Below are 12,598 nucleotides of genomic sequence, written 5' to 3' on the forward strand. Positions count from 1 at the left end.
GCCATGTGACACATCAAACTTATTGGTAATGTCACAAGAAAAACAATGGTGTGCTTGGTTTCAACGTAACTTTATTCGTTCATGAGTTATTTACAAGTTTCTGACCACTTATAAAATGTGTTCAATGTGCTGCCCATTGTGTTGGATTGTCAATGCAACCCTGTTCTCCCACTCTTCACACACTGTTAGCAACACCGCAGGAGAAATGCCAGCACAGGCATCCAGTATCCGTAGTTTCAGGTGCTGCACATCTCGTATCTTCACACCATAGACAATTGCCTTCAGATGACCCCAAAGATAAGAGTCTAAGGGGGTCAGATCGGGAGACCTTGGGGGCCATTCAGTGTGTGAAAAGTGGGAGAACAGGGTTGCATTGACAATCCAACACAATGGGCAGCACATTGAACACATTTTATAAGTGGTCAGAAACTTGTAAATAACTCATGAATGAATAAAGTTACGTTGAAACCAAGCACACCATTGTTTTTCTTGTGAAATTACCAATAAGTTTGACGTGTCACATGGCCCTCTTCCTATTGAAAAAACAAAAGTTGTATCCAAGATGGCCGACTTCTAAATGGCCACCATGGTCACCACCCATCTTGAGGAGTTTGCCCCCTCACATATACTAATGTGCCACAAACAGGACTTTAATATCACCAACCATTCCCATGTTATTACGGTGTATCCATATAAATGGCCCACCCTGTAGTTTATTTCTTTTTAAAGTTCTATGGTATTTAGACTTAACTTACCTCTTAAATTACACTATTCATTTTCAAATAAAATGAAATAATTGTTTTAATCTGCAGTTGATGCATGTTGCCTGTTCTCTGGGACCAAATGTTCTCACAAACCCCATTTCTATTCTAGACAGTTTGAAGTTTTGAATTTGGAAATATACTTATGATATACTAACCCTAACCCTAACTACTACTCTTGAGTTTATCATGTTTATATTCACTTGTTTTGAAGTGTCAGTTTTTGCAGTGATGCCACAAATAGTTGCAAAATAGTGATACAATGAATGAAAAGACGTACACACTATTTTGTCATATCATTTATTTAAAACATCAACATTAAGTAACTCTAATGAAGTAAACTAATAAAAATCTCTAGAAAAAGGGGTTAATAATCAAGAACAGAATTTGAGTAAAAAACCAACACATAAGCAGTGTCAAATCCTGTTTAAACCTTCTTTCTCTTGTTGCATGGGTGGCAGTAAGTAGTTATAACAGCGTGTGACTTGCAAATGTACGTTACACTTATTGCACGTCATGTTGGTTTTTTTGCCCAACTTTGATTCACAGACCTGACATCTTTTCCTCTTAGAGGGGGTTGAGACTGGCGAGGGGCCGGTTTCTTTGACTTTAACAGAGCAGGCGCGTGCTTCCATCACATTGTGGTACAGAGCCTTTTTGGGGGAGGCTTCATTTACTTGAAAGAATGCTTGTGCTTCCTTTATCATATTCTGAGAGGCTGGCGTGCGGGGAATGCCTTGCCGTCTTATCATGAACGGAGTCACCAGAGCTTCACCTAGCTCTTCCAGAAAGAGTCGCCTTTTGAAGCACTTCTGTTTGTTCCACGTAGGATCTATTTCGTTCCAGAGCACAAGTGAATTGTAGGCGGAGACATCCAACATGTTAAAGAAGATAACCATTGGCCAACGCATTGTCTTTCTTTGGCAGGTGTATGTGGCAACTAGCTGGAAGTTAAAAGACAAGCAAAAAAAAAAAAAAAAAAAAACCTTTAGTCATCAGCTGACAATTCAGGTCACTTCATATATGCCATTTGCCCTAAAAGTCGTGGAAAAAGATGGAAGTAGTAACAGATCTTTTCAACTCTATTGTGTACATCCAGGTGTAACAGAATGTTGACCAAGAAAACATATGCACAGATGAATTGTTCACAATAAGATCTATAATATGCATTTAGAAAATAGATAGGGTTGATTTTCATTTCATGCCAATAACGTATAAATAATGCAAAGTAAAATACCTTGTCAAGGGTGTCAACTCCACCTTTGGTCTTGTTGTAGTCTAGGATTATTTCCGGCTTCTTGTGGTCTTGGCTGCTTATTGCGGCATCTCTATGTAATGTGCTCATCAAAAGCACATTTTTGTTTTTTCTGGGACAGTAGGACACAAGAGCGTGTGTCTCGGTGAAGGCGAACATGGACGAGAATCGGGCTCTGTGTTTGACTGACAGGAGCGCAGGAGGGAGCTCAGGCTTGTTTGATCTGACTGTTCCGATCATGGTCATTTTTTTTTGGAGCAGCTCCTCGCCGAGTGCATACGAGGTGAAAAAGTTGTCACATGTGACGGTGTGTCCCTGGAGACCGGATGTCATGTCCAAGACCACACGCATTCCCTGGTTCTTTTCTGGCTTCCTGTCGGCAGCTTTGCCTGTGTAGATCTGCATGTTCCAAGCGTAGCTCGAGCTGGCATCGCAAGCCGCCCAGATTTTAATTCCATACTTGCTCGGTTTACTCGGCATGTATTGTTTGAAAGGACAACGACCTCTGAAAGGGACCAAGCACTCGTCCACAGTGACGCTCTGGCCTGGATTGTACAAGAGCGGCAGACGTTGGACCCATTTTTCCCAGATGTCCCTTATTGGTGCCAGCTTGTCACCTCTCTTTCGGTCAGACCCTGCATCCTTTCTATAAAAGCAGAAGATCCTTGACATGATGGAAAAAGTTTGCAAAGACATGGTAGCACGAAATATTGCCCTCCCCGAAACACCGCCCCATAAGCTACCCAAAGCCTCATGGTGGGATCGATACACACCTGCCAGAATCAACAGACCGAAATAGGCCTGTATGTCCGTCCAGTCCAGGCTTTTCCAGGCTTTACCAAAAACACGTTTCCCCTCTAAATTGGACATTTCAATCAAAATCTTTTTAATGCTATTTGGGAAAAACAATTCAAATGTTGATATTATGTCTTTGGCATTGGAACATGCAAACCTGGTTGGTCCAGGGATCATTTTGATGACACGATGAGTTGGAATTCTCCCTCGTTTCTCTGAAGAAGTTGTTGAAGTCCACAATATGTTCCCGTTTTTGGACAGGTAAGCAGCATCCGCCTCAGGAGGATCCAATTCCTCTTCCTCTTCCTCTTCCTCTTCTCCATCAGTAGAGTGGTAGTCTGGGTCGAATTCTGTATTGTCCTCTGTTTCAGAAGTTTGATCGAAGAGCTCCTCCTCTGGCTCAGCTTCTACTTCCAGGTATCTTTCCTCTTCTATCCATCCATCACTTGTATGTAGGGTTGCATATCTTTCCTCTTCCATGGATCCATCATTTGAATGTAGGGTCGCGTCTCTTTCCTCTTCCATGCATCCATCATTTGAATGTAGGGTCGCGTCTCTTTCCTCTTCTATGCTTCCATCACTTGTATGTGGGGTCGCGTCTCTTTCCTCTTCTATGCTTCCATTACTTGAATGTAGGGTCGCGTCTCTTTCCTCTTCTCTGGATTCAAATAAACGAACCAGGGACTCCACAACATTAAACCGTCTCTTCATTATTCAGCTACAGAATGAACTGCAAGCAAGGTCCAAGGGAAGCGACATTTATAATTCAATTTGTAATACTTGTTAGGATCAAATGTGCTCTAATACTAAAGCAGTGAAACATGTTGAAAAACACTTTGGAAGAACAATTTGGTGTCTTTACTATTAAAATTAAAAGATGACACTTTTCTTCAAAGCTAGTGATGTGCAAAGGTGTGTTTAGGGTTTAGGGTTTAGGCATAAGGATAAGGATAAGAATAAGAGATGTGTTATTTGCCAGCTCTGAAAACAATTGAAGTCTTTGAAATGTCATCACTGAAGTAGTCAAATAACCTTGACTACAAATTTTTTTGTTGATTCCAATAAAATGGATGGTTTTAAAATACTACTGCTTTTACATAAAGAATGATTAATGAACAAGTAATTATTATCAACAATTAAATTTTAACAAAATCTGTATTTTTTCTGACAATTTAGATTTAATGACAGACATTCTTAGTTAAAATCATATTTTCTACAGATGTCACTGTTAGATTGCAAGGAGTGTTCATGCATAATTAATTAAAAAACTTGATTATGTTTGTCAAGAATTTTTTTGAAGTTGACTTGAAAAGGCCTAGTCAGAAAGTAGTTTTCAAAAGCATGATGTTTAAAGGTTTAAGGCCATGCAGTCGATCAGAAGATGTTGCAAGAATGGGGGCTTTAAAGCAGATCAAAGGCATAGTCTGTCTGTCTGCTTAGATTTGAACTGTTCACTGTTGGAGTTTGAACAATCTTAACTCATTCCAAATTAATCAATAGAATCAGAGTTAAAAGAAGCAGGTCAGTGGAACGAAAAAGAGTGCAAGGTCTAGAGATGCGTTTTTTAAAAGTTAAACTTATTTTAACTTGAGCGGCGCGTTTTTAGAAAGCCATGACATGCGCAAGACGCTGCAAAAGATGCGAGCACAATGGTCATACACTTCCTTCCAGTGCATGTTTACATAGAAAAACAATGGAAAAGTAGGGCAGTGGAATGGAAAAACCAATCGGCAACATTCCTGGCTCTCTCTTGAAACCAACACGAAAGTGACTTAAACCGCAATTCATCGATTGGCCGCTAGAGACGGTCTGCAAAAGAGAGTCAATCCCATTGACCCCCCATGTTAAAATTCCCAACTTTACAGCAGAAAAAAATGTGTTTACAACCTGGTGCAAAAAGTGGTTTGGTCTATATAGCAAATTTTGCCCTTCATGACAACTGTGAGGGGAGTGAATTTTTTTATAACTTATCCATTTAAATTATATTAGGCCTTAAATTTATGCATAATTAAGGGTGTGGCCACTTGAGTGACAGGTGGATTGCCGCTGCTGTCACTACTAGCCGTTTGTCTGCCGTCTGTTAGCTGCCACGTCACCTCAGCTAATCCCGCCTTTTTGCCCATTTTCATTTATCCGGGAGTGGCGCGATGCCAAGATGGCGATGGCCAGCTCCGCCCACTTTGGGTTTCAAAAATGCTCTTCAGAAACCTACATATGACATCACGGACACTACGTCCATATTTTTTTACAGTCTATGGGAAAAAACATTCTGTGTGAACGGCCCCTAACAAATACAACAAACGCCATCCGAAATGGCGTACTGAGTAGGTACTACATTTGAATTTGAAATTACTTTGCGACCGTTAAAAAAAGTACGCTCTATAGTATGAAAATGGGTAGTATGAATGAAACGTATTACATCCACCATGTTGTTACAGTGATGTGATCTAACCGCATCAGTTGTGTCGCTTCACTTGCATTTATAAATACCCTCCCGTGGCCTCATGGGATAGTAAAGTGTCCATCAAATGCGCACTTCAGAATCTCTGTGGAAGTAGTAGTTCATCCGAGTACTTTTCAACTGTTTTTCCAATACGATGTATCGGACATTCTACTCTTTTGGTGTATTGTTTTTCGCATACTATAGTTGGGAACTAGTATTCAATTGAACACTATTGAAACGTCACCATTGTTCTAAGCCAATAAGTGACAAGCTGTGTCGTCAATGAGTCGATTCCCTTCGAATGACGCAATGACACGGAACGTTACTCTGCGGGTAGTTACTCTTTGAGTTACTCTCTAGGGTAACTCAACCCTAAACCAACTTTTTTTAGTTAATGATCTGTAAGAATGGGGCTTTATTAGTGCTGTTCATTGATTTGAGTAACTTTTTTGACATTTGGGTATAAACTGTTTTAATTCTACAATATATTTATATATGGTGCAAAAACGTCTGAGTGCTGCCCTCTTAAGGTTGAACGGTGGCTACTGCAGTTGAATTTTCCTATTGGATGTTTGCGGTACTGCGTGACGTAAGCAGGTTCCAGCTCACCACGCCCTTTGTACAAGCTACCACGCATAGTATTGCATCAGTTAGGATAGCTTCAAGTTAGCGTAGATTTATCTGTATTTAGTACAGTGGTCTGGAGGGTACGTAGGTGTAGTGTTGCTGGTTGCATAGCTTTCCATCAGACTTGGAAATTAGGCGCCAGTGGTTGCATGCACTTGGCCTGGAAGATCGTGAGTTCCCGCCTAGAGCTCAAGTGTGCGACCTGCATTTTACGTGGGATTGCTTCTCCAACACAATAGAGGTGGAAATGGGCTTCTTCTCCACACAGCTCGCGCTGAAAAGCGACGGAGTGCCAAACGCTGCTCCTCCTGCATGGACTCCACCACCGCAGTGGCGTCTTGATGTGATCATATATATTTGAATCACAATTTATGGTTAGGCTAAAGTTAATCCTCTGGGGTCGACAAAATATCCGGCGTGGATTTTTTCATATACAGTAGCTGCAAAATATGAATATGCCTACAGAGAGCGCGTGCTATTGACATCAACTCGATAAAACTCATGATCAGATGCATGTACTTTATGTCGTCTTGAGTCCCTGTGAGTAACTCTCCATTTTAGAGTCTGACAGCAGCTGTCAATTCCCCTCCCCCAAACCCCCCTCTGCTCAGCCCCGCCTTCAGTTCATCCCCTCTATAGAGCTGGTAAGTCCCGCCCCTTCCACTAATCCCCCTGGACCTCTTTGTTGAAAAATCGTCAATGCAAGTGAATGGGAGAAAATAATTATTTTCTGGTCCCATTTGAATTTTGCCATGAATGTGAACATATGTTGTCTGTGAATTTTTTATATAACTTTTCGTGTAAAGAATGCTACAATTTAGCGTGTAGAAGTTTGATACGGGTAGACTTTGTGTGTGAGCACTTTGTGGACTACAAACGTCAACACCACTAGCACACAGACACTAGCTCACGGATCCCGCTAAACATGGCTGTGTCTTTGGTGCACTTCACCTCCTTCTTTCAGGGAGAGGACAAAATCGTTGATGTTGGCGAAAACCACGGGTAAGTCAACTTTATGGGGTGACGTCACATGGGCGACATGTAGTCTTTCTCGTTATGTCTTTTCCACAACTGCTAGCCGAAGAATCATACCATATACTGTCAAACTCGTAACATGAAAAGTTATATAAAAAATTCACAGACAACATATGTTCAATTCATGGCACAATTCAAACGGGATCAGAAAATAATTATTTTCTCCCATTCACTTGCATTGACGGTTTTTCAACTTTGAGGTCCAGCGGGGTTTTACGGAAGGGGCGGGACTTACCAGCTCTATCTCTGCTGGGAGCCAGCATTTTTCAAACATTGCCAGGGGTGGAGTCAGGCTTTAATTACCCTTTAAAATAGCTTATTTCTCTGGATTTAAACATTGTTGGAGACATTTGGGATAATGTAAAATACATAAATCAACAAAATATATAACGTTGTTTTAGGATTGTATTCAAATAATTAATTTAAAATGTTGTGCCTTTAACTGATTAACTCATTGTTCTCTGAATAAACTTTGCTATTTGTTGCATTTTTGTGAGTGCATGTTTTTATTGCTGTGTGTGGCTACATGATACGTTTCTTATTCCTTTGGCAACATTCTAAAGCCATGACAGTAAAGTTAATCTGAATTAAAAAGTTGATGTTGAAAATATGAAAAAAGCAATAGCGTCGCCCATTCATTTCTTTGCCCGTGTAGATGTGGGTGAAACATTAACAAAATGGCAGCAGCTGGAATGTGAAAAGATCAATCCATTCACATTATATCTTTGCACCTAATATCAAATGTATTCTCCTTTGTGTGTGTAAAATAATGTCAAATACTGTCAATACGATGAAACGCATCATTACATTTGAAAAGTCGCCTAGTAAACAATAAACATCGGTGAGGCTTTTATGGCTTTAATTCAAATCAAGCTTTGTGTGCGTCTTACCTTATCTACACGAGATGTTTTGGATTGCACCCAAATCCTTTATGGAATCCTTCCTGTTATTCCCGTGTATTTCAGAAACAGAATCTGCGTGAGGAACAGATGCATAAGATTAGCACCAGCGGCTGCGGCTAATATAACATTCAGACGGAATAGAGCTGATTACTGTAATATCTGCAATAATACTGCTTCCCTGAGTTCAGGGGTGCAGAAATTGCAGATATGCCATACATATTATTGGCAAAGTAGAGCAGTCCCCATGCCCAGTGCACGCGCCCCCTGGTGATGCACATGTACAGTCATGCAGATGTTGCACACAACGGAATCATATCTGAGTAATGTTTTCAATGTTTCCCGAATGTTCAATGAAAAAATTAGTGAAAATTCCGACGACAATGTTGCAATCTAGCAGGAAATTTGCAACAAAGAACATCATGGATGCCCCCCCCCCCCCCCAGTCCAATTAATATTGGATTTCCTTATCAATAATGAAACCACTTATGCATCTATGCATGCAAATAACTACTTGATAATGTTTTAATTATTGTTGAGGAATATATCTGCAAGCATGCGTTTCGGAGTCCATAGGTTCAGGTTGCAGGTTCAGAATACAGTAGGAGTGGCCTAAAACTGAGGTAATAACGTGGCGATCAGGGTTGCCAGGTTTTCGTAACACAACCAGGCCAATTTCTATTAAGAGAGCAATCCACGACAATAGTGTCCACTGTAAAGGAAGACCACTTGGCAACACTGGTGGTGATAACACCACACAGTCTATGCATCAGACCTATTCAAGTCCAGAGAGGTGGAGCTGGACGTCATTTGACTCTGCAGTGGGCACCACTTGGCTATGGAGTCAATATAATGCCACATAGTTTTGCAAAAGAAAAAAAAGTTTTGCTCACAAAATTAAAGAATTGCAAAGGGGGAAAAGTATTGAGAGAAAAATAACGTTACAAGTTATGCAAACAAAAATAAAGAATTGCAAAATAAAATAAAGAACTGCAAAAATAAAGATATAATTAATTGCAAAAATCAATGACAGCTGTAATCCTATTTTATCTCTGCAACATGTTTTCCATACTCACGCCCACTAAAGTGCCTTGAAACTCGCAGCATTATTCAATGTGTTGAGTAATTTCCACTGAAACAGGAAGACAGGGCGGGACATGTCTCACAGCTCCTCCCCCTTTTAAAAATAACCAATAATGTTTAGTTTATAACTGTTTCTCCTCCTATAGAGAGCCTAAGTCCCTCCCCTTCCGGTCGACCACCATGGGACCTTATTTCGGAAAAATATTGTATGGTAGTCAATGGCGAGAGACAACAAATATTTTGATCTCGTTTGAATTGTGCCCTGATTTACACATATGATGTTTGTCAATTTAAAAGATACATTTTAAAGTCAAGAAAGTCGCAGCTTGATGTAAAACTGCTGAGGTATAAGACTGTGAAAATACGTAATTAGAAAGACTACAAACCCAGAAGGCGCACATGCGACGTCATACCTTTTCTCTCAATGAATGAAGCTAACTTTACTGAAGCTAACGTCTGTCATTTTTTCTATAGTCTTACATTATAATCGTAACGTTACGCCGTCATGCCTGAGTGTTTTGAGCCAGAATACACACATACGAGCAACGGATCTTGTGACGTACATAGTGCGAGACGAGAGATGTAGTTCATTGAGCGATTTTCACATAAAACTAAACGTTACTCTTCTGTTTTATGACAAACTGCGACTTTCTTGACTTTCATAATTACCTTTTAAATTGACAAACATCATATGTGTTGTTCAGGGCACAGTTCAGACGGAATAAAAAGATAAGTTATCTCTCGCCATTGACTTCCATACATATTTTTTCCGAACTAAGGTCCCATGAGCCGGAAGCGGCGGGGCGGGACTTAGGCTCTCTATTCTCCTCCATATCGGTCCGATACGTTTTCTGGTGCCGACTCACATACGATCCGCTCTGTGCTATCGTATCTCTGGACCAGAGCAGACTGTGCGAGGTGCGGCGGTTTCGTGTAACACTAACGTGAAACCAGATTTCATTCGCCTCAAAGGAAAGCATATTTACACTGTCTGAATCGTTATAGAAAATAGTAATAGTGTGAACAAATGACCGATTTCAGCCACAGCTTCAGCGTCAATTTATAATGTAGGGGGCGGAGTTTCAGATTCTAGAGAGCATTTGATTGGACAGAAAATCTGATGAGAAACAGCGATGTCATCAAAATATTTGATCCATATATTGGCGGAAGTGAGACACTGTATGTTTTGAATTCTTATGTAGTCTAGATGTGAATTTTGTCATTGTTTTGGAGCACACTAGCTAATATAACAGTAAGACTGTTCATACTAAAAGCCATAGCTTCAGTTTTGATTTTGTAGGATTGAAAATAATCTAAGATATTTCTTTACTGTTTCTCTTCCTACCACAATGACCATTTGGAGTTCCTAAAGGCACAGAGGTTTCTGATTGTGATCTAGGCCTATTGGCCAACATGTTTATTTTGGGGGTCAATGAATTGTCACACCTTTAGTACAGTGGGGAAAGTGTAATTATCTGATTGGTCAGTTTGAATGTCTCACATTTGGGTCTTAGTCACATGGGTTTTAGTCTCTCTCTCTCTCTCTCTCTCTCTCTCTCTCTCTCTCTCTCTCTCTCTCTCTCTCTCTCTCTCTCTCTCTCTCAGGTAACATTTTACATGCTGGGTAAGATTAATGGTATAAGTTATCATCATCTCATACATCTATTTTGTAACTATTTTAAGTGTAACCATAACCATATTTTGTCATTAAACCTTTTCAATTACAACTAATGTGCTAACTAGTTTTGAATTGGTTTTGACTTTGAAGTGCTACATATTGCTGTCCCACCAATATTAGCAATTGTAACTGCGCTTATTTCCGTCGTTGGTATAAGTGGCAGTGGGTGAATAGACAAGAAATGTATAGTTTTATACCATCTTGCTAATAACGTTTCTTTAGTCATTCGGCTGTCTTGCAGCTTGAACCACTGCAGGAAATCCACCCTTACAAGTTCAACTGGTTACTAAACATTGGTTGAAATGCATCTGGTATCAATTTACTAGCTATTAAATTATTATTTTTCGTGTTTGCACTCTTTAATGGTCGCTGTGTGCTCTCTTGTGTCAGAATAGCAAAAAGGCGACATTTATGTCATTTAAAACTTTATTGGAAATGCAGGAAATTAAGTGAAAAAATAAAAACGAGACAAGGCAAAAATGGTTAAATTTTATGTTCATGTTTTTTGTTTAAACATTTTTGTCAATATTCAGATTAGACCACTAGTTGCCGCCACAGACCACTGACACGTTTTGGCCACATTCATTCAATAAAAAAATAAAAAAATACTGTTTCCTCCCCTTAAATTATTTCTGAAATTATATCACACAATTCGGACTCAAAGCTATTCATTTTTATCGTTGTAGGTCAGCTAATTTTTCTGTTTTCCCCTAGCAAAACATTTCAAGTGTTTTAAAATCAAAATTATTCTGCAACAAAAATCCTCATGCATCGTTTCATAATTCCATTTTTCCACACTTTATCTGATGCGGCTCATTTTAATAACTCTATATCCTGTTAATTTATATTACACGGATGTCGTGTCAAAAGTCACTGTAAAGTGTTTGGGTGCAGCTTTGTGTTGAACTGCCTCACCCATCATCATCATCAGTGTGAGATCATCATCCAGACAAACAAGAAATCCCTTTATTTCCCTTATCACGAAGGCATGCTTGACATTAAAACGGTCCAGGTAAGAGAATGATCACTTAATTCTTTCTAAATCTCACTATATTGAGCTCATGTGTGTTGCATTTAAAGGATTAGCTCCTCTGGCTAATGTCGGCTAGCAAACAGTTTGTTATGATGTGAAGTCATAGCCACGTAGAAACAGAAATATACGGAATTTGTAACTAAAAACAGACTTTCATATATTTGGGATATTAACGTTATGTGAAATTCTAGGATCGTTTTTGATTATTATTTTGACAGTTATCGTTTGGCTAACGTTAGTTGTCGTTAGAATAATAAACAATAACAATATTTTGTTATTTTAACAATAATGATAGAGTAAACAATTGTGATATGATTTTTGTCACTATAACGTTACGTGCTGTGGTATTACGTTACCATGGTAGAGTTATTTTCAGAGGGTAATACCATGATATATGTACACAAAGACTTGGCACTGTCAATAATACCGTGGTACTGTTTTTACGATAACGTTAGTTGTGTTAGCGTTAAGTTTTGTTGTGTCATTTTGTGGATTAGCGTAAGTATAAATGATTTTGTAGTCAGGCTTAACTGTACTTAACCGACACAAATAGCCATGGTTACCATGGTTACAACAGTTCCCACCAAAGTACCATAGTTAGTTATTTGATCATTGTTAATAATAAAAAAATCATAAGAATTAATATATTTATTTCCCCATATATCATAGTAATGCCATGTATTCCACTTTGATAAATAATAATATTTTTTACCATGTCATGTATCAAAGTTGGCTTGAAACAGAAGTTTCTCTAGTCTTTTTCTATTGGCTGACACCGTAAGCCTTTTACACATTCATGTTAAAAATGGTTGTGCCAGAAATGAAAGTCGGCATGAAATGAAAATTCACCGTATTTATTTTCTAAATGTGTGTTATAGATCTAATTGTGAGCAATTTATCTGTTCATACATTTCATTTTCTTTTTGACCTCTTAATTTAATCATAATTTTCTCTCTGTTGACATATTAGGCAGGACTTCTCCAATCATT

General features: G+C 39.1%; 2 protein-coding genes across 4 annotated transcripts in view; one reads left to right on the top strand and one right to left on the bottom strand.

Annotated features, from left to right (window-relative positions):
• Positions 1-12,598, top strand: part of clip1b (CAP-GLY domain containing linker protein 1b) — a 76,720-nt gene that overhangs the window by 38,570 nt on the left and 25,552 nt on the right. For 2 of the 3 annotated variants that reach the window (XM_081354887.1, XM_081354885.1), the window contains exon 1: positions 11,169-11,588. The exons of the other annotated variant lie outside the window; for it this stretch is intronic. The gene's annotated coding sequence lies outside the window, so the exon portion shown is untranslated. Of the gene's footprint in view, positions 1-11,168; positions 11,589-12,598 lie in introns of those variants that run through there. 3 annotated transcript variants of the gene reach the window in all.
• LOC308683967 (piggyBac transposable element-derived protein 4-like) lies at positions 1,053-3,541 on the bottom strand. Its single transcript, XM_081354906.1, has 2 exons — positions 1,999-3,541; positions 1,053-1,705 (listed from the first exon to the last, which is right to left on the bottom strand). Exons 1-2 carry the CDS (start codon positions 3,520-3,522, stop codon positions 1,178-1,180), a joined length of 2,052 nt encoding a protein of 683 aa, XP_081211032.1. The 5' UTR covers positions 3,523-3,541; the 3' UTR covers positions 1,053-1,177.

Source organism: Scardinius erythrophthalmus (assembly GCF_964197995.2).
Source record: "Scardinius erythrophthalmus genome assembly, chromosome: 23".
Lineage (NCBI taxonomy): Eukaryota > Metazoa > Chordata > Actinopteri > Cypriniformes > Leuciscidae > Scardinius > Scardinius erythrophthalmus.